This window comes from Colius striatus, chromosome 1, assembly GCF_028858725.1.
Source record: "Colius striatus isolate bColStr4 chromosome 1, bColStr4.1.hap1, whole genome shotgun sequence".
Taxonomy (NCBI): Eukaryota; Metazoa; Chordata; class Aves; order Coliiformes; family Coliidae; genus Colius; species Colius striatus.
In genome coordinates this window covers 153,020,262-153,042,153 of record NC_084759.1, presented here as the reverse complement: position 1 = coordinate 153,042,153, position 21,892 = coordinate 153,020,262, and the positions used below count along the sequence as shown (strand labels likewise).

General features: G+C 48.3%; 1 protein-coding gene across 4 annotated transcripts; it reads right to left on the bottom strand.

Annotated features, from left to right (window-relative positions):
• Positions 1 to 1,307: 1,307 nt before the first annotated feature.
• Positions 1,308 to 21,480, bottom strand: GTPBP1 (GTP binding protein 1). 4 transcript variants are annotated; one of them, XM_062012582.1, is made up of 13 exons: positions 19,752 to 21,265; positions 18,696 to 18,846; positions 16,074 to 16,185; positions 12,823 to 13,003; positions 11,423 to 11,771; positions 10,867 to 10,990; positions 8,803 to 8,917; positions 8,241 to 8,385; positions 7,915 to 8,097; positions 7,010 to 7,145; positions 6,250 to 6,428; positions 5,576 to 5,773; positions 1,308 to 3,557 (listed from the first exon to the last, which is right to left on the bottom strand). In XM_062012582.1, the coding sequence occupies exons 3-13, from the start codon at positions 16,177 to 16,179 to the stop codon at positions 3,462 to 3,464; spliced, it is 1,812 nt and encodes a 603-aa protein (XP_061868566.1). In that variant the 5' UTR covers positions 16,180 to 16,185; positions 18,696 to 18,846; positions 19,752 to 21,265; the 3' UTR covers positions 1,308 to 3,461. The 4 variants fall into 4 exon arrangements, with proteins under 4 accessions (XP_061868566.1, XP_061868555.1, XP_061868580.1 ...); XM_062012571.1 differs by lacking the exons at positions 18,696 to 18,846; positions 19,752 to 21,265 and adding an exon at positions 21,272 to 21,480; XM_062012596.1 differs by lacking the exons at positions 18,696 to 18,846; positions 19,752 to 21,265 and adding an exon at positions 18,468 to 18,668.
• Positions 21,481 to 21,892: the final 412 nt, after the last annotated feature.

Genomic DNA, 21,892 nt, shown 5'->3' with positions numbered 1-21,892 from the left:
GCCCAGGGGTATCTAATCCTAGTGCTGATGCAGAAGATAAGCCTGGTGAGGCAGGAAAAATGCAAAACAGCTTTCAGAGCAGCTTTCCCTTCTTTACTCCATTTCCTCCTGGGTCCTGCCTCCTCCTGGCTTTGCCCTACACACGTGTTCCAAATTAGCCCTGCAGAAACAGATGGTTACAGGCAGGAGATGAGTTTGTATTTGATGCTGTAGCCTGTTGCAAATGCTGCACTGTTTTGTTCATTTTATTTTTTAACCAACAGAGTGTAATTTATGCCTATGCAAGAAAAAAAAACCAACCAAGACAAATAAATTATATCAAAAGTGCTTGGGTTTGGGTGTTTTGCAGGTGCATTTGCTGGTGTGAATGATGTACAGCTAGTAAGTAGCTACTCCAAGCTCTTCTTAGAGGTACTCTCATGGCAAATCCTTATTTTCCAGGCTGACATACTACCTCTAGGGTCAGCAGCTTTCACCTGCCAAACCACACTTCAGAGTAGCTGCACTTTGTTCTCTTACTTAAGAGGGGCTTTAACTTAGTCAGGAGGCAGCTGTGAGTAATTAGAAAGGAGATACCTAATTGTCCTCAGCCTGAGGAAGTTATCCTGCAGCGCACATACACACACACACACACACACACAAAGAGGCAGTGAAAAGGGACTGGCTGGATCTTAGGGAGGGTCACACTGCTGCTCTCTGCTTTACTGGGAGGTTAGGCCTGGCCTATTCTCTACTGGCCCTGGCTCAGACCACTGAGGAGCTGCCTGGGCTTCTGCTCCAGCTGCCACTCTCACCTTTACCTGTTGAAGGGGCTGTGCAGGGCAGGAAGAGCCTCTTTGAGCTGCTGAGATCAACTGAGGTGGCAGCAAAAGGCCCATTCCAAGCCCTTGAGAGTCCTACTACACTTACACAAACGAGGCAGTGGAAGATGCTAAAACTGCCTCCTCTAGCAAAATTTTGTCTGTGGTAGAGCTTGCTCCAAATGATTTGCTATAGCAGCTTTTCTCACACACACACGTTCCCCATCTCCCCCAGCATAGCTCACGTCACACATGCAGTCTCCTTTCACCCCTCTCCTGCCAAGGAGCACGAAACCTTAGGCAGAGTAAAAGCTGTTGGGGCTGGGCTGAAGCTCTGTGGCAGCTCTCCTGGGGTAGGGCATGTCCTTCCCTGCTGTCACCATGAACACAGCCTCCTCGTGTTGCCAGCCCCGCAGCCCTGGGCCAGGCACACCCTGCTTGCTCTGGCTTTCGGCGTTCGAGCAGCAAGCGTTGGCTCCCCCGAGGACAAAAAGCAACAAGACCTGCTTTAACTTGGAACCAACTTCTTAAAAATTTATTTTATAGATCACACGAGCCTGAGTGATCTTTGAGTGCTGGTCACAAAAGAGAGATCACGCCACCTCCTTTGCACAAACTGAAGTAAACCCTCTTCCAGTCTCGGCAGTCTCCTTCATTTGGAGCACAAGGAATGGAGAAAGAGAAAAACCGCCTGGAGCTCCCCGCTCCCCTCAGAAGCAGAGGGCAGGGAAAGCAGATGCAGTCTGATGCTGCTACAGGGCCAGAAGACAGTCAACCCAAGCCTTCCCGTGCCCTGCTTAGCCACATTTCACACCCCTCACAACACGGGTGCTATTAGTGTTGTAGCCGCCTATAGTTCCTCCCTCGCCAGGAGAGTGCTGGTATCGAGGCACATAGCGTGGAACAGACAGCCTGACCCCCCCCTTCCACCCACGCTCAGGCCACTGCAGTCTCTAAGGCAAAGTACCCTCATCTCCAAACCACATTCCTCACCTCTCCCGTGCCTCTTAATGCTCTTGGAGTGCTGGTGCTGGCAGGCAGGAGGTGCAGTCTCCCCGCTCCAAGCTGCTACAGCTCAGTCAGCTTGAAAAGCCTCCCTCAAATCACACGGTGAACTGGAATGAACTCCACACAGGTTGCCACAGAGTGAGAAACAAAACAACCCACTAAGGAGGGACAGAAACTTTACAGGCTCCCTCTAATTGAAAAATCAAAGTCCTTCACTGGAGGAGGAGGAAGCCCTCGAAGAAACCGAGGCTGACCGCACCTGCTGGGAAGAGCAAGGATGTGCTGAGGATGCCACCTCCTCCCTCAAAAAGCTCTCACAACTCACCACAACCCAGCAAAGGAGACACCTCCTGTGCTCACAGGAGCCAAGTGAAGACATGGGGTTAGAAGAAGAGAGATCAAAATAAGCAGGGAATTTAACCCAGGGCTAAAAAACCCATGGTAATAATAAAAGTTAATTCACAGACCGTCTTTGCAGGGCCTTTCTGGAGCAGCCAGAATTTGTCACAAGGCAAAAAAAAAACCCAACAAAACACAACCACCCACACAATCTTAAAAAAGATTAAATGAAAGTCAGAAAAAAATACCAGACTCTAAGTTTGGTACCAACTGTTGCCTTCTTCAGCCAAGAGGGGAGAAGACAAATCCTACTTCTGCCATGGCAAAGTCTGGCCAGCGAGTTCCAGAAAAAAGCTGTGGGCAATCTTGGAGTAAACAAAATCAAGGGGAGGTGATGTTTGGCTGGTGTCTCTGTTCCAAAGGTCTGTTACCACCTGTGGTCTCTGCAAAGCTTTCTCTGGCTCAAGGGATGGGCCGAGTGTGCCTGCACTCTGCTGTTAATCCCATCACTTGGCCTCGAGAGGCAGCTCAAGTTTGCACCCACCGAACGACAGGAAAAGCAGCACGATGGGAAGGGCAACGGGATGGGCAAATCACTGCCCACTTCATTCTGTCTCTGTTAAAAAATTTAAGTGCTATCAGTGTACTTGAGACAGGTATTTAGGACAGGATTCCTCCACATCAAGAACTGCTTTCCAATTCGTTTTCCCTCTTACGTCTCCAGCTGCTGATCTTTCTTACCGTCTCCTTCAGTCTTCACTCGCTACAACATTAAGTTGAACCCGCTCAGTTTAAGATGGAGGGAACACAGAAACAATGGTGAGGAAACAACGCCCCGTGGAGCCATCCTAAGCAACCTTGTTTTAACCTTTGCCAGTTTGAAGTTTCAGGCGTCCAAAAACCCCTGGTTCTGAGAGGGCACAGAGGAGGAGAGCAGCAAGTCCTGTGGACAGAATGGGGTAAGGGAGGAGGGAGGCAGCTAACTGGCTCTTCTCAGTTCTCTCCAGACTCATCTCCTCTCATCTTCATGCACACAAAATATAATAAAAACTAATAAGAATAAAAACTAAGCCCATGATGTACAAAAATGTGTCGACGGGGAGGAGGAAGGTGTCAGTTACTCAGTTCTGTGTGTCTCATCACCTTCATTAGCTTATAAATTATGCTCCTCTCCATTGCTTCCTTCAGGGAGGAGGGATGATTCTTCTGCAGCCAATCAGCTGGGATGGTTTTGGTTTAAGCTGCTCTGGATCTTTTGGATAAGAAAATGAAGGGGAGGGGACGAATTCCTCAGAGGGAGGAGGAGTAAGAAATTCAGCAGCCACTGGCAGGAGTCACACAGGCTCCCTGAGACTTCACTTTATGGCGCTGACCCCCACGCCGCCGGCCTCCTCCACCGCCGACTTTTGCCTGCAAGACAAGAAGGGAAGGGGCTCAGGGCACAGCTAGCAGGAAGCCACGGCCCCATGCAGCAGCAGCTCCCGTGGGTGACACGCACGTACACAAGGCGGGAGGGCAGCTCTGACTGCTCAGTGCAGGAAGGGGATACGGCACAGACACACCGCGAAGGAGGGAGGACAGACAGATACACCACGAAGTTCAGCCCTTAAAGCTGGGGAGAAGCTGGTTTCCCAGTCTTCTGGACACTTCACTCCCATAAACACTTGGGCTCCCATTTAATGAAGCTGGTGAAGGGTCTGGAGCATGAGTCTGATGAGGAGTGGCTGAGGGAGCTGGGGGTGTTTAGCCTGGAGAAGAGGAGGCTGAGGGGACACATGATCACTCTCTACAGTTACCTAAGGGGAGGTTATAGCGAGGTCTCTTTTCTCTGGTAATGAATGACAGGACAAGAGGAAATGGCCTCAAGTTGCAGCCGGGGAGGTTTAGATTGGACATTAGGAAGATTTTTTTCACTGAGGGGGTTGTTAAACACTGGAAAGGGCTGCCCAGGGAAGTGGTGGAGTCCCCATCCCTGGGGATATTTAAAGGATGCATAGCTGAGGTGCTGAGGGATATGGTTTAATGCTGGGTTTGGCAGTGTGAGCTTACTCGTTGGATTCAATGATCTTACAGGTCTTTTGCAACTGTAGTGGTTCTATGAGAGTCAGCAGGTGCCATGAGGCTCAGCATCTGAGGAACTTCCTTAGCTTTGTGCAGAAAAATGGAGAGCCCTCACCCCCCTAGCAGGGCTCTCCTGCTGAGCTGACTCCGTTCCCAGCCTCAGGCCAGCCCACAGGTCTCTTCTAAAGCAGACAAATACCTTATTGCCCTCACGGACATGGGGCTCTTCATCCAGCGCAGGCTGAGAGGAAGCAGCAAGGAGAGAGAGGCAGAAGTAAGCAAGAACAAAAGCAACAGAAACTCTCAGGAAGAAACAAAGAGCAAGTCGGGAGCAGTACTTAGAACCACAGTGATGCTATAGTAAGGGAAGGAGATGGGGAATCAGTAGGAAATAACAGGCATATGCAAAAGAAAGAAGCCCTGCCAGAGGACACTCTTTCAGCAGCCAGCTTGGCTCAAGAGGGTAAGATTTGACCAATGGCAACTAAGATACCTAAAATTAAGAGGGGAAACACCAACCAGGTCTCTTGCCAGAGTCAGTTCCTGAACACTTTGCTTGCTAGGTAAGTACACTAAAAGGAGAAAACCCAAGTAATAAAGCTCCCAACACCTGCAGTTAGAACGGAGTTTCCATCCTTTTCAGATCAGGAAGGCCAGGTATCCTCCTCAGACAAGCCAGGCTGAGAAGCCCTAACCAATAAAACAACCTGGCCACGTTTGTCTCGAAAGAGGTAAGTCTTTACTCCTCCTTGGACATCTCTACCCTGCCCCCTCAACGGGGCAGACAACCTGTGCCTGATACTACTACTTAGGCTGTAATTTCTCTATTGTAGGGATGTTCTGCCTCTCATTCAGGCAGCAGAGACCCACTCTGTGTATGGCTGTTAGTGGTTGGACTCGATGATCTCAAAGGTCTTTTCCAACCACTACGATTCTACACTTCACTGGTTCAGATACTGGATACCTGGAGATGCTCTTTCACTGTGAGCACAGTCAAGTAGTGAATCAGATTGCCAAGAGAGGCTGTGAAGCCTTCCTCCTTGGAGGTTTTACAAGACATGACTGGATAAACCCCCGAGCAATTTGGCCTTACCTCACAGCTAATCCTACTTAGAGCAGAAGGTGAGACTAGGCGCTTCCTGAAGCCCAACCTGAGTTGCCCCAGGACCCTAAGCTGCTAGCTGCTGAAAAGTCAGCCGTGAGGAGTCATCCAGAGAGCATCCTCACTTCTGCTGTGAGACTGTTTCTGTCCCAAGGTGAGCTCAAGGGTATGAGCAGATAATGCATGTGCTTTAGAGTGCCCTTCCTCCAGCAAGCTGCAAGCAGCTAGGCCAGCCATGCTCTTTCCTTTTCCCCTCCTCCCTCACCAGTGGCTGCAGGGCAGCAGGTGCTGGTGGCGCTGCGGCTGCGGAGGGGGCCTCGTCCCCAGCTGCTGGGCCTGCAGCCGCTGTCCCAGCCGCACCAACGCCATCCTCTCGCTTCGTCACCGCTCCCTTCTTGGTCGACTGCATCTTGATCTGCTGGGGCTTGGAGTTCATTGGTGAGTTATTGGTGGTCTGGAGCAACTGCAAATGACCAAGGGAGAGGCCTGAATCAGCACTGAGATAGCCAGGCCAGCACGGTGAGGTTCAATGATGCTTTTTAACAAAAAGCTTTGAGAGGATCGATACCAACAGCCGCCAGAAGAACGCGGCAGCAGCTGGTCAAAGAAATCTGGGCTCCTGAGCTTCCCTCAAGAACCCTTACAGGGTGGAAAGGGCCACTTGGCTGAGAGGACACTGAGCCCTCCTCAATAGGACTCGAAGGGAACAGCAAAAATTGTCAGAAAGAGACCTGCCCCTAAGATCCAGAAGCCTCTGGCCCAGCCCCCACCATCACATTCCCACCACACGACAAAGCACGTTGGTCAGCTGCAACCCACGTCAGAGATGACGTTTGTGATCAAAGGACAGCCTCTTCCCTCAGTTTTTCAGAGCTACTCCTGCTGGCTTCTCAGCAACAATGGGCACAGAAAAAGCAAGTGTGACTCTTGAGCCTTTACCTTAGTGATGGTACCCACAGCTTTGGTGCGTCCCTCCCGGAAGACCAGGCGCTGGTCTATATGCAGATACTCTGGGGTTTTGATGAAGCGGAAGTGCACGGTGGCTTTGTCCCCCGTCCGCAGGCAGTCCTTGTCCATGCTGAGAATCGTGGCCGTCTGACGGATGCTGCCACAGTGCACTGCGAATGTGAGGCACAAAGGCTTTCAGCAGCCAGGGCTGACAGAGGAATAAGCTTCAGACAGACATCTAAGGCAGCTCTTGCCACCCTACAGCTAACGGCGCTGAGAGCGGAATGTGAAAAGCCACTGTGTACACCAAAGGCTATAACGGGTCACATGGCTGCCTTTGTTCAGTCCTCAGAAGGAAAACACAGACAAGCTACAACAGTTGCCTTTGAACAGAGACTCTCCTGAAACATCCTCAACAGAATCTTACAGAGCCAGGCTAGAGGGCAGGACCTAAAATGAGCCCCTTAGTCAGCATTTGAAACTGAAGAATCTTTGCGCTGTGGAGATCTGGCTCAGGCAGACCCCAAGTACACTTGGAGTCACACAGCTCCCTTTTACCTACAGCCTTCGTCACTTCTCCTTTGTCAGCTCCCTCCCCTCTCTCTAATGCACTGCTGGGAAAGGTCAAATCGGGACCTATGGCTTATATGCAGGCTGACAGAGCCATCGGGAAGAAAAATGGTCTCAGGTTAGAGCTGACAGAAACTGTTACCACTAGGAAACAAAGATGAGACAACACTGAGACACATACCCATGGCCTGATACCGTGGGCTGATGGTGGTGGGGTGATGCAGCACCAGAATCTCTGCCTCAAACTCCCACGACGCTTGTGGATTCAGGCGAGGCGACACCATTACCATGCCTTTCCGGATGGAAGAACGCTTGATCTGAAAAGCAGACACACACACACACACAATAAACTCTTAGCATTATTCTCTAGGGAAGAAATTTGCTTCTCTGGCTGACTACCTCCAGAAGGATCCAAAGGGATCTCCCTGATATTAACTCATGCCCACCAAAAGGCAGAAGAGCTGTTTAGCAGGGTGCAATGACGTTACACAAGGGCTGCAAAAATCAAGTTGAACCGAAACCTCTAAGGAAGCTTTAGTTATAGTGCTGGGAACCCCGGACACTGACACCCAAGTTTTAACTCAATGAACCTTTAAAAGCAAAACATACACTCTGGTTGCACATTACCCAAGCAGATGACCTCTCCAAAAGCAGAAGGATGTCTGTTACCACAAAATTATACGACCAAACACGTGAAATTTGGTACAGCTTAAACTATATACTTGACAGAAACCTTTTGCCAAAAGAATCACATCAAATGTTGATGATTTTTAAACCCCAGAGCACGCAGCTGCTCCTACAAGTTGAAAGGAATAGTATAAATACCCTGCCTAAGCCACTAACGCAAGACTTTCCTTGCCATGCCTCTGCTTTGTTACACATCTCCAACACTATTCCTCGCTACCTTGGGCCCCATCAGCAACTGTCAGGTGGGACACGGGACCCGCAGAGGTTCTAAGGGATTTTAACATGCTGTGGAAATGAGGCAGGTGAGGTTTGCAGAAGCAGCCTGACTGGAGCTCCAAAAGCATGTTGAAAATGAGGAGGGTGGTTCCTGTTCTGGGAGCCCAGAGCAGATCACCTCACCTTTTTCAAAGCAAAGGAGGCGGTCTGGCCTCCCCGCACTTCTTTGACCGGCATTCTCTTGCGGTGGATGGACTTGACAGCAATAGGGAGGAAGTTGCCAAGGGGATCTGGTCCCAGCAGCAGGGTGTCATTTAGTTTGATGAGGCCTCTCAGTGTCGTCCCAGACACAACGGTTCCTACACCCTACGCCAAAAAAAGTAAAGTCAGGAACTGGGGTTATGCATCCACAACAGCAGAACAGCTCTAGAACTCCCCTCTGTAGGGAAGATGCTTTCTTTAGTTTCAAAGGGAGAGCAGAAAATTCTTCCAAATATCAAGGCCCTTACCGGGACAGAGTAAGTATCATCTATCTGGAATTCTGCTGGCTCTTCTTCCCTGTAACTGGTCCGTGGGGACAAGAGATTAAGAAACATCTTCAGTAAATCCAGGTTCTCCCCGGTGACATTTGAAATTTGGAAAATTGGGCACATCCTGTAAAGGAAAATAGATGAAAATTGAAGTTAAATTTACATCCCTGCCTAGAATTCCATTTGTAGGGAGACATCCAAAACCTTGGGACTGAATTTGATGCACAGTGCTAGGACGGGAGAGCTCAGCATCCCATGTTTGAAAACCTGCAACATTGCCTATTCAGGAATAGGTGTAAGGTTCCGGGACTGAAGGAAGCCACATAACCTGCCATCTTCTGTAGGCTGCCCAGAAGCAGCCTCTCATTTCTCTCTCACAGAGGGGAATGCAAGAAGGTCAACCTCAGAAACAACACATTCTTATGGAATCAACACACCACATGGCAAATGCAACCTTCACACATCTAGACAACGGGACTCTCTGAACCTTCTCACCCAGTTTCCAAATAGGATCAAAATTACTCTCTTCTACTCCCATTACCTCTCTGAGCTGAAGTTGGAGGCTGTTACAATGACATCATCCTTGCTCTGAACCAGCACGGGAATCTTCCTGCACCCTGGGGACTTCAGCAGTCGCTGTAACAGCTTCAGGGTTTCTTAAAGGGTGAAATGAATATTGTTAGGGCAGCATCTCCCGTCTTTACAAAGCGCTTTCGTGGGGTCTCTCCCCGCAGGGAGACTGGTGCTCTTGCCACAGATAAGACAGGAGAAGATGGCTGAAGGTGTGTGAGTGAGACTGAGTTTGCTGCAGCCCAGGTGGGACTTAGAAGCCATTCCATCTTCAGTTTCATTCCAGCTAACCTGCTGCCAAGCGACACCACACATGAACAGACATATATGTTTGCATCTGCAAGTGTGGCCCTGTCAAGTAGACACTTTATTGCTATTAAGTAGCTTTAAGTAGTTATAAGGTATTTCCTCTTGCTTTAAAGGATTTTCCATGTTCAATGCAATGAAAACTACCAGCCCTCAGGAACTTATATACTTGAGACAGCGTGAATTAGAAATCAGTTTTGACCAAGCCAACCTCAATGCATTTTCCCTGGCAATCTACCTGCCCCAGAAGGTCAGAGAAACATGAAAGAGGTAAAGATCACCAACACAGATTAGGGTGGTGTAGGCAGACCAGATTCAGAAACAAAGATTTTGGGACAAATGTCATGGCTCTCAACTTTGATCTTTTGCCTCTTTTTAATTTCTTATCTCAGGCTTATGTCTATCAGCCAGCAGGGGCATTACCTGATGCACTAGCATCAGTCTCCTGCAAGGTGCCTTACACTAAATGAGGGGGGGGGGATAAAAAAAAAAGGCTATAAGGGCTTAAAAGAGCAAATCATTTGTATTCTACAATTGTCACCCAATTAGACCTTTTTTGTGAACAAATGATTGCCTATGGGAAAGTAATGTTTTGGATACAGAAACACAAACATCTAATCATGCCATCTGCTCTTTGCAGATACACTTGAGCCAAATCTTGTGTCTATTTAATTTAAACAGAACATGACACAGGAGTAGCTTCTCCTAAAAGCAGCTCTTCTCTCCTCACCCTGAGCCAAATGTTCTCCCTCCTTCCCAGTTATTATCTTACGGTCAGGCCTCACATTTATTTGCCAAACATCTATTACAGAGACATTTAGGTTATCTTCTGATCACATGCATCTGTTTACCTGAAACGTATTTAAGATTTTTATAACAGTGAACTAACCACAGACAGTACTGGGAGTACAGACAGTACTTCACTTTCGTGATTCTTAGGACTGATTATCAAAACCCACATTGCTCCGGTTAACCACAGCATGTCCTGAAGGCGTGAGGAATGCATCAAGAGAATTTTAAAGGTGAGAGTTGGTCACAGCCTGAAAAACTACAGGCATAGGGACACTGATGGAGTTAGAGATGCTGCTTTAACTACTGCTAAGTGAAAAAGTCACTATAGTCCCTGATGCTCACTGTCATCCCTGCTTGTGTCTACTCCAGTCCTGCTACCATAGCCCACATATGCAGCTGCTTTGAAACATGATTTATTAAGTATTGGTTGGTTCCTCAGACAGAGGAAGAAGCTGCTGTAGTTATGCCAGCATATCTGAGAAGTGCCCAGGTGAGCAGGATGTAACTAGCAGCTGTCTCAACACCTAACGGCTGCCAGAAGACAAGTCTGATCACAGCTTAAGATCACACTCAAACTGTGGGCAAGGAGGAAAACAGCTTTCAAGAAAACTTTCACATTTTCCCTCCAGGTTTAAATACCCAGAGAGAAAGCAAAGCCACAGCCCCAGCTGTATACTTCTACCCTTAGAGGTCAATTATGCAAAACTTCGTAGCAAACAAACACTTTTGGGTTGCCCAGCTGAGTCCCCTAACTTGGGCAATTTTGGAAGGGTGACAAGTGAACAGCCCACCAAGTGGGCAAGAGAAAGAGTAAGGGAAGGTGTTTAAGGTTCAGTCAAAAGCAGACAAAGCAGCAGTAACGATTCCAGCAGTAATTCCTCAACCCAAGGAGAGGCCAACAGCACATACAACCCTGGAGAGAGCTTGCAGGACTCACCTTGGAGGATGTTGGCAGGGCACATGTCGATCTTGGTCACGACAACAAAGACAGGAACGTTGAGTGCAAGCGCCAGCCCCAGGTGCTCCTTGGTCATTCCAACAATCCCAGCATTACTGCCAACCTACACCAGGGACACAAAACACAGTGGTGTAAATGTTCCTCCTGCAATGTGCCAGGTAATAGAGGAGGTCTGTCAGATATGCAGTAGGCGGTGATTAGGTTGTAGATGCATCATTGGGACTGTATGAGCAGATCCAGCTCATTTCGAATGCTGTTGGACACTTGACAAGGCCTCATTACGCCTCAACTTTAACAAAGTGTTCTGAAGCTTAGGTGCTCTTTCTGCTTTTAAGAATCACAAGACCAACAGTCCTGGGGCACTTGCTTCAGAGACCTGGCTAGATACCCACAGTGGTTGCTGCTCTCCACTTGTGGGAGATGCTGCCTTCCTCCACCACCCCACAGAGACTCGGCAATAGGAAAGAAGTTGAGGCTGCTAAAGCTGTGAACAGCCTTGCTGCTGCTGGCGCTGTACATCTTTCTTGCTACCTACCATAAGCATGCAGAAGTCAGGTAAATGTCCGGTCATGCCAAAGACAGTAGTTTTCAGGTACTTTTCGTGACCAGCCAGGTCAATGAAAGTAATGACCTTGGTGGATTTCTCACAGATCTTTGTCCATTCCAAGCTGCCACCGTGGCTGTCAGGCTTGTTCACCACGTTGCCCTCACTGTCAAAGCCCAGAATGTCATTGCCCACGCTGCTGGTGCGGCCCGACTCGATCTCGTGCTTATGGCGGAAGAGCTTTTGCCGAGCAAAGCCTCGGCCATTGTCGAGTTCACCATGTGTCAAGACACCTAGCAATGTGCTCTTCCCTGCATCCACATTGCCAACCACTGCTACCCTGGAGGGGAAAGGAAAAAGGAACCTGGTAAAATCTGATAGCCGAAGAAACAAATAAGCAATCAAAAAAAAAACCCCACAACCCCACAAACACTGTTGTTCCTGCAAATAACTAGCTTTCTCTCCCCAGCTTTCAAACAGGGGTTCAAACATGTTAGACCCTCCCACGCAGAGCAGAAACCCTTTCACAGTTAGCAGTTAACAGCAGAGATCTCAAACACTGGGGACTGGTATGTGGGAGACTGGAAAGATGTCACTGGTATCCAGAACACAGTCAGCCAAGCACGACATCGCTTGATGCCATACAGAATATCTCTCTGCCAAACCCCAGCCTCTGCAGTCCAACACATACACTGTGGCAATTCAAAAGAAAGATTTAATCCCAACTTGGTCTAGAATACCTCTGCTTTTCTCGTGTTCCTCACGGTGCAATAGCACCAGGAGCTAGGGAGAGCACAGAAACTTAACTTGCTGTTCCCAGAAAAGCTCAATCAACAATTAAACACTTTAAAGGAAAACCCTCTCCCACGACAATCTCCTTCCTTGTTTCTCATAAATGTGGACATTGGCAAACATTGGAAACCTGTTCCATCCAGGTCTGGGCAGGCTCTCAAGTCATGTTACACAATCTATTATACATCCATTAAAAGGTGACTTGGATCATTATAGTTTTGGTATAGAACTGAACCTGTAGTCAATAAGTGATGTATTCCAGCAGTGGGTGTATATGTACACACACACATGCACATCTGCCTCCCTACTGGGATTCCAGCCCACAAAAGATCTCCAAACTATGAAGCTGTCACCCAGACAGCAACAGCCCTCATCTAAACACAGGCAAATCTCCACAAACAGTTTGTTCACAAAAGAGACAGCAACACCAACAAAAAGGCGATTTCATCAGCAAGGAGCGGTCAAGCTCGATTCCCTTTGTTGGGTTGGCTACAACACCCAGACTCAAACCAGCGTTGCTGGCTCAGCATCATGGACTGCTCACAGAGTAAAAATGCAGCTGGGCTGCTGACTAACCCTGTCTCCACCCGGCTCCTCACCTGACCTCCAGGAAGTCGTTGTCACCCACACGTTTCCGAACCAGGTAGTCGCGCACCTTGCCCCCTGCCTCCTGGTGCTCCCGCAGGAGGATCACGTCTGCTTCGATCTGCTCTGCCATGCTCTTCAACGTGGCGTAGGACGCTTCCATGTCTGCCTCGCTTAGACCGTACTCAGTCCCATCTAGGATGACGTCAGGGAGACAAAAACCAGTCATTGAGCAACAACTTGCAATGGCCGGCAGAGGCGTCACTCTGCCTGGGACCTTCACGCTGGTTGGGATTTATACAAGGACTGGAGATGTCAGCCATGCATGAGCACTCTTTGCCCAAATGAAAAAGTCAGGCTTCAACACTATCCATCCTAAGTCTTAAAGGATACTAGAAAAGCACCACTTTTCATCCAGAGAGGTTTTCTTTTCTACAGGCAAACAGAATCATAGAACCACAGAATGGTAGGGGCTGGACAGGACCTCTAGAAATCATCAGGTCCAACTCCCTGCTAAAGCAGGTTCTCCTACGTTAGGTCACACAAGAATGTGTCCAGGCAGGTTTGGAAACCTCCAGAGCAGGAGAGTCCACAGCCTCCCTGGGCAGCCTGGGCCAGGGCTCCTTCACCTCAACAGCAAAGGAGTTTTCCCTTGTGTTTCAGTGGAACTTTGTGTATTCCAGCTTATGTCCATTACCCCTTGTCCTGTCACTGGACGCTACACAAAATAGTATCACCCCATCCTCCTGACATCCACCCTTTAGGTATGTATAAGCATTGATGAGGTCCCTCCTCAGTCTTCTCTTCTCCAGGCTGAACAGCCCCAGGTCCTGCAGCCTTTCCTGGTAATAAAGATGCTCCAGTACCCTGATCATCTCGGTAGCCCTGTGCTGGACTCTCTCCAGAAACTCCCTGTCTTTCATGAGCTGGGGGAGCCCCAAACTGGAGGCAGTACTCCAGATGAAGCCTCATTACTTAGGGGTTGGCCAGAAAGACACATTTCTGTCTAATTTCCTTCCTTCACACGCTGAAGGTACTTTTCATGCAATTTCCTTCAGTCAGATAAAAAAAATCTCCCCTCTGATTGCAATAAAGGGAAAAGCATCAGCAAAAGGAGAGCTCTGACTGAAATATCACCACAATTAACCAGTGAATGTGGGAGCAATTTAAAGAATCAACTTATTTTCTAAAACCACATCCCAAGTGCACATTTTCTGCAAGTTCTGCCTGCGCAGCAATTTCTTTGGCCTCCACACACTCCAGTTAAAACAGTGGTTTTGGCATGTCTCATTGTGTAACATGCCTTCGTCCTGGCACCCAAAAGAAATGCTGACAGCACATGGGGCCAGAAAAAGACAAGAAGGCACTGCTGCCTCTGAACAGTCCACCCAAGCAAAGAGTCGACAGTCAGAGCAATCCAGTGTCAACTACCTAAACGGTTTCAAGGCCACCACAGCTCTCAGCTTCTCTCCTAAATCTGGGTGCTGAGAAGCTGCACAGATTCCAGAAAAGAATCTCCTCTGTGGGTTATAAAGAAGAAAAAAACCTAACAAGCAAAAGCGAAAAGCCACAGTGCACCTGGATGACCAAAGCTATTGCTGTGTGTGCGTTCATATGCACGGCTGACTCATCAGCTGGTCAACAGTAACTGCAGTTTGCATCAGCTAATCAGCACTTCAACTACTGCACAGCTCTACAACAAGCAGAGTTGCTGGGTGATCTCCAATCTAGCTCATGAGCTGGCTTCAAAACTGTCGACAGGGTAGAGAAAACAAAAAGCATCACTGCTGGGGTCTTGGGTCATAGAAGGAGAATGAGAAGAGACAGGAGAAGGCAAGAGCCAAAGGACAAAGGGAAGAGTCACCATCCTTTCAGATGGCAGAGAGCCACTTAAAAGTCTTCACTCTCTTCTCACTCAGACGAGTTGGGTATCCATGACAATCAAAATCATAGACACTCAAGTGAAAGAGAGGGATGGTGGCAGGAATATCAAGAGTTAGTTTGTTGGTTTTTTTTCTGTTGGCTATAATTTCCAATTACAGAAAAGATCCTCATCTTCCTTGGTCATGCAGAAACCCAAAATCAAGTCAGACGTTTTAGTTTGTATTTTAAGAAACAAATGCCTACTTGCAAGTACAACCACCAGTCAACACCTCACAAGGTGTCCTAGAAGAGAAGGAAGTTACTAACCCAACTACCTAGATCTCTGCTGCAGATGTGGTTATCCCAAACGTCAGGGATTCAGACTCCACGTGGGAAGCTCGCTTGGAGGCAAGAGCCTTGTCCCTGTTCTTCTGGCTGCATGACTACTAGCCATGTAATCCTGGCTTCTTTTCTACATTGGTTGCTTCACAAGACTCCAAGAAAACCCCAAAGGCACACAGTTCTGCCATAACACTGCTCTCTTTCTCTCCATTATCTCAACCAGCTCTGGCACTGATAACCAGGGATTTGTGTTCCTCCTCACACACAGTAACTAGCAGAGTAGACCGTAACAACTTGATATCCAGCAGATATCCAATACACTTGAAATAGGTCCTTAACCTTATGATAGCCATAAAAACTTTGTTTTTTTCATTCAGAACAGAAATTTCAATTTCAAAACAAGGGTATGTTCAATATCTTACCAGCATCAGATGCAAATATTCAGACTGTGAGAAAAGAACAAAAAGGTAACCCACGCTAACCACCAAAATCTGCAAAGGCAAATGACTGCAGTCACACCCCAGTTAATGTGACAATAAAGGCCTCATGCTGACAAAAAGGAAAACCTTTCTCTCCATAGTACACACACACACATACACCCTCCCAACAAAGAAAGTCAGCAGCATGTATTTTGGCAATCTGAAGTATCTCTAATGCATTCCTGTTAGGGTAAAAAATATTGCTATTTACAGTGTACAAAATGAGACAAAACAAAGCTTCCATCAGACATTGAGAATGTCTGTACTAAAACCATTCCTATAATTCCAGATCCTTCCTATTTTCCTGGTGTGCCCAGACAAACTAGGCCTTATTTCCAGAAAAAAAAAAAAAAAGAGTTTGTATGATTTTATATTAAGAATATGTTCAGTTCCACTACATAAGACAGTTGCTGGCAGGAATAAAAGAATCTGTGCCACATGTTCTGCTATAGTTCAAGAAGGCTTCCAAGTTATTCTGGAGAAGTAAGTACTCCCTTCTGCATCAGTTCAGTTATGTAAATCGGGTTTTTCCTTATAATTTTGACCTCTTCTTGTTGTTTTTCCGAGAAAGATTTACTCACCTGACCCTTGACCAATGACATAGATGGTCTCTCCACATCCCTCGTCGATTCTCTCTGACATCTGCCGGAGCAAGCTGTCATACTGCTCTGAAGTTGGACTCACCATCACCAGCTGGAAAAAAAAAAAAAAAGAAGATTAAATATCCATTTGCTGATGTAAGCAAACAATTTCAAACCCAGTCTCAGCCATCTATACAATCAACCCCTGTTCTTTATTGAAAGAAAAGGGTTTTCTTTTCAAGAATCACTTTCTGGTGGTTTTGATTTTGTTTTTTTTTTTTTCCCTTAACCAGCTCTGCTGACAGCTACTTCCTTGTGACACTGTGCAACAAAGTTATTTGTCTGAGCTCATTTATGTTGGAATATATACTTCAAAGCAAATAAGGAAGTAACCAACATTTAAAAGCCACTTTTAAGGGAACATCCCACTTCTGCTTCTGTGTAATGCATGTTTCCATGCAAGGAAAACAGAACAGGGAGGAGGTATTTTCTCTAACGACATTCCTTAGCTGGGTACTCCACAGTCCCCACTGTCTTTAGACCATAGAGCATCTCCCTCCGCAGTCTCCACTGTCTTTAGACCCTACAGCATCTCCTAAGTCTTTCAGATACTTGATCTCCCCATTCTTCTGAGGGGGCAGAGGGGAAGGAGAAAACACAAGTAAGAATTATTTTCTAACTCCTAACAAAACCTCAGGTCCTTTACACTATAGTGTTGAGAGGTAGACATACAAAGCAGTTTGTACGAGTGTATTTGGATGTTTCACCAGTGGAGAGCTGCAGTTTTGCTAGCCAGCAGCTGTGTTACCAACAAGCTTTGACTGCAGTTACTGCAACAGCCACAACTTCCTTTGCCTTTCCCTGCAGAGGCATCAAAAGAAGGAAAAAAAAGGCAGAAATGAAGCAGCAAACAAGGATGAGAAGACAGGGCTTCAAGAAGGATTTGGCAATAACCTGCGTCGCACATACAGTACAGCTGAGGACACTCATAGAGTGGCCACAATGGTGGCAGGGCAGATTAAGGAAACCTTCATCACTCTCTCAGGACCAGCTGGCTACCTGCTGTCAATCTGCCTCCAGACATTACAGATGTGTTGGTACAGTGGCTCAATAGCTGTTGTGATCGAGATACGCATTTCTGTTAAAAGGGCACTTTTAGTAAGAGTTGTAAAGGCTACCATCTACTCCATAAAATCCCTACTACCACCAGCTGTCCTTACGTACCTGTTCCAAAATCATGCCCAGAAGGATGCACTTCACTAAGCCCAGTCTGAAATCTGTGCTAGGTTTGCCTAAAACACACAGGTTCACAACGATGACATCCTCAAGCCTGACCAACATTCTCTACTAACACAGCCAACAAGATCTGTACTCAAGGACGAAATTCCTTTACCACTTACTACTACCACACAGTTGATGAAGACCTGTGTTAAAAATCTAGAGTGTAATCGAACTCCAAACCCCACAAAGAACACTTCAGCAGCTTTCCAAACTACAGTGATGTGTGCATCTGGAAAACCAAAGCACTGACAGCAAGTGCTGGTTAGAAGGTTTAAGGGTCACACAGACCAATAGATGTGTCTGAAAGGGCCAGACAGCTACAAGAGAGACAACCACCTTCACTCGCCTCTTTTAGACACATGCCCTACCTAAGCCTTTTACCTACTTGGCATGGTCTGCAAAGGGTAGCAAAGCACTGTGATCTGGAAGGCTACAGAGTCTTCTGTTTCATGCTACAAAGGACTACGTTTTGCCTTTATCAGATGTTCTTTCAGTTTTGTTTTCATCTTAAAGGAGACCACTGGGTGTAAATGTATTGAGAGGGAAATCATCAACTGTTGAGAGGCTTGATCAGGACAGGAATGGAAGGCTGTGTGAGGATATAGAGGGCTTGTTTTTCCCAGCAAGCACTTTCAGGGATTCCTGGAAGCACAGCAGACAGAGCCACTGTTCAGGCGAGTGCACTAGCACACGTCAAGGACTCAAGAGGGTCTATTAGACAGGCTGTCACACACATGAAAATCAATAAACTAAGAGGGGCCACCAGTGTAGAGGCACATCAACTTCAGCTTCTTCAAGTGTCATCACCAGCTTCATTTTTTTTACAAGTGTGAGCAGGCAGGGTGTTACCTAAAGTACCAAGGGACATTTCAGCTGAGCAGCTTGGTGTAGTCTCTCTTCATGGTGCCAGGTAGGACTGTGGGCTCAAAGAGCGTGGCACCCAGCCACAGCAGACTGTTCCCCCACCCTGCTGCTTTCACTGCCATGCAAAGGTGCCGCTGAAGGGTGTTGCAGTGGCAGAATGCTTCCAAAGCCTACTCTGGGACCAGTGAAGCTTACAGCTTTCAGGATATAGTGAGACACAAAGCAAAGGACAGCTTTCATGGATCACACCTTCCAATGCCATTCAGTACTTCTAACGGTTGCTTGTGCAGCCCCCGGCCAGTTCTGCAGTCTCCTAGGTCACTGCAAGACTTTACATGCTGTTTTCAAGATCTCCTTAGCAAGCTTCTTGGACAGACACTGCCTGTTCTTTGCCATCTCGTTGGTCAGAGGTTGCGCATTCTTTGTCATCTTCTTGGTCAGAGAGAGGCCGCCCATCTTGGCCTCCCTGCTTTTTACCTTTGAGCAATATCCTCCATGCTGGTGCTATGTATTTCTGGTTTTCAGAGGTTTTCCCAAAGTCAAAAGTTTTTACTTCTGTCCCTACCATGTTGCCAGGCATCGAGCAGTTAACAGTGGGAGCCACGTGGGGCTAGCAATCTCAGATTTCCTACAAGGCAAAAAAGTAACAATCAATTACCGTTTTATTCTCAAAACAGCGGAAGGAAATACATCTCAAACGTTGGCAATGCCATCTTTAAAGTCTCTTTCCAGTCTCTGAGCACAGGTGGCTTTTCCCACCTTTCCTCTGATCAGTTTTGGGATTAACATACACCAGAGGCGTCTGAGCTTACCCCAGGGGGATGAGTTGGACTGTGTGCCATTCTGCACTGCCCAACAGCAAGCAAGGGGCCCCATTATTAATTAACAGAAAGTTCAAGACACCATTTGAGATTGAGCTCAGGTTTTATCAGCAACTGCTATGGGCAGTCCTTACAAAAGCAGCATCCACAAGGCAGACAAACTGTATCAATTAAGGGACAACCAAATAGTATGTGGTATGTAGTGCTGTTCTTCATTGGAATAACACAGACAGACCTTATGGCCGGAAGGCCCCCATCAGCCACTGAGAAGTGAGGGGAAAGGCACCTTCTGCAATGACATATTTTGCTTTCTATTTCCCATGGACATATATATTTCAAGTGCTACTAATGCTCTGTTGCCAACGTAGATCTAACATACGTTATCAGCTTCACTAATGGCCTCATGTGTCATGGTTTTGACCTGAAAGGTGATCACTACTGCAGTGTGTTAGTGCAGAAGGGAAAACGAACACCCATCAAGATCGACACCATCACGAATTTGTGCTGATGAATGGACCTACTTGCTCAACAAGCTGAAGAGGTGGACTTGAGAAGTGACTCCCAAAGTGTTCCTCTCTAAAAAAAGGGCACACCTTACAACAAAGGCACTGCGGGAGGGCTGGGAGAAAAGTATGTACCCAGTGAGGGGGTGGGTCGGACCAGGACTGAAGTATGTAAAGGTACCTTGCAATAAAGGTCAAAAAATGCTTACCTATTGCTTTTGTAGCGCCAGCAGATTTCTAGGAACGGAAGGCTGACAACACAAAGGGAGCACTAGTGGGAGAAAAGCCTTCCTCTCTCGTCATCAGAGTTTTGGTCAGGTTTCCGACTATCAAGAAGCAGTGACATAGCCCTCAGCATCCTCCTGGGCCCTTTTCCATATCAGCCACATCCAAGACAACGCACAGATCGATATTGGCATCCTGTATCAAAATCTTGTCCAGCTCATTTAGGCACAAACAGGTGGCTCAATAAATATTGCAGGTCTGATTTCTGTTCTTCAGTTTCTTAAAAGACATCTTCATAACGTTAGTTTCAATACAGTACCACGTTGTGAAGTATTCCGTCATCCCTTCAAAACCAAACATTTCCACATCCACACACCACAATTCCTCTCTCGCTCCATTTCTCTACAGAAGGCAAGAAAATCCAAGAGGTTGGAGCAACTCCAGACTGAACTGTGAAGAGGAGAGAGGGCAGAAAGAAACAGAAGGAAACGCCAACTACGCTGATTTCTGGATCGCATAATTACAAGTGGACCGAGCAAAGTTGCCAGGAGACTTTAGAGTGGGAGACAGCATCCCAACACATCAAACCCTTGGCAGCAAAAAGAATACAGTTAAAGAGATTAGCCAACTGGGAAAAAACAGAAGACAGTGTGGAAAGGCAGCTAGTGCAGTCTGACACGCACATATTAATGCAATGTACCTTCCTGCAAGACAGAAGTGAGATGAGATTCTGACAGAAATAAGACCGCCACAGTTTTGCCACTGGGACCCGAGAAAGGAACCACAGAAAGCGAACAAACCTTTACCTTTTCGTGTTGACTTCACTCAGTTTGCAAGAGCAAAGGCACCTTTGTCGCTGAGCCCTTGCGCTCAAAAGTTACAAGCTCTGACCTGCTTTAAAGATTGTGAAGAAAGCCCGAGGAACTAGTACAACTGGCAGCAGAGATAACAACTACAGAGGATCAGCGTGGAGAAAAAACGTTAGTGAGACGTAAAAGAAGCTGTCAGCTTCAAAACCTGCGCTTGCTATGAAGGTGTGAAGCCGGCTGCAGGGGCTTCCCTGGGAAGCCGAGGAGGGGAAGGAGGAGGGCGGACAAGCCTTCCAGCACCCTTCTTTCCCGGCCAGGCCACAGGTCGCTCTCAGCCCTTCGCAGTCCAACTTTCCTGCTCTTCTCCCGGCCGCTGCCGCGCGGCCCTCCGTGTCCGGCCGGGTGATGCTGGGCTCAGGCATCCCCCAGGGCCCCACTCCAGCCCGCGATGAAGCCCAGGAGTGACAGCCTCGTCCCGGCGAGTGCAGGCGGGCCTCCCAGCCCCTCGCTCTTCCGAGGTGAGGGGAGCGGCCAGCAGAGGGGCTGACCACGGCTGTCAGGCCGGCCTGGCTGCCCTTCCGCCCCGCTCCAGCCAGGGGTCAGCCCCATGGGCAATGCGGCCGTGAGGAATAAGGTATTGCGGGGCTCGACGGGGAGACGGCACTCGCCGCCGCCCACTCCTCCGCCAGGCCTACCTTACTGGTGAGGTCGATCTCAGGCTCGCCGTTGAGCGCTTCGCCATCCTCAGCGTCGAAAGCGGCGCGGAGGGGACAAGCGGCCGCTGCCATACGAGGCCCCCCACCCGGAGAACCGGGCTCCGGGGCGAACATACAAGCTGGTACCGGGGAGCCCCCCATCGGGGATCGGCTCCGCTCCGCCGCCGCCATCTTCCCTGTCCCGGCCCTCCTCCCCGGCCCCGCCCCTCCCCTCCGCCCCGGGAGGCGCGGCGGCCCCGCCCCCGGCCCGCCACGGCGCTGCCAGCCAATCACCGGCCGAGGAGCGGGGCGATCAGCCCGTAGCCATGACGACGGCGGGCGGAGTGGTTGTTATTCATGAGGGAGAGCCGCTCCCCCGCGACGCGCGCCAAGCCAATGAGAGAACCGCTACCAGCTCGACTTGTTTTCTATATATACACACACGCCAGAGCCCGCTCGACGTGTCCCACGCGTCCTACCCAATAGGAGCGCCGGCCTTCGTGACAGACAACTCCAAAGCCCAATCGAATGAGACTAGGTGGGACTAAGCCGTGCCACGAATGGGCAGGGCCCGCCCTAATGGGCGGGCACTCTCTCAGACTAGCCAATGAGAAAGAGTAG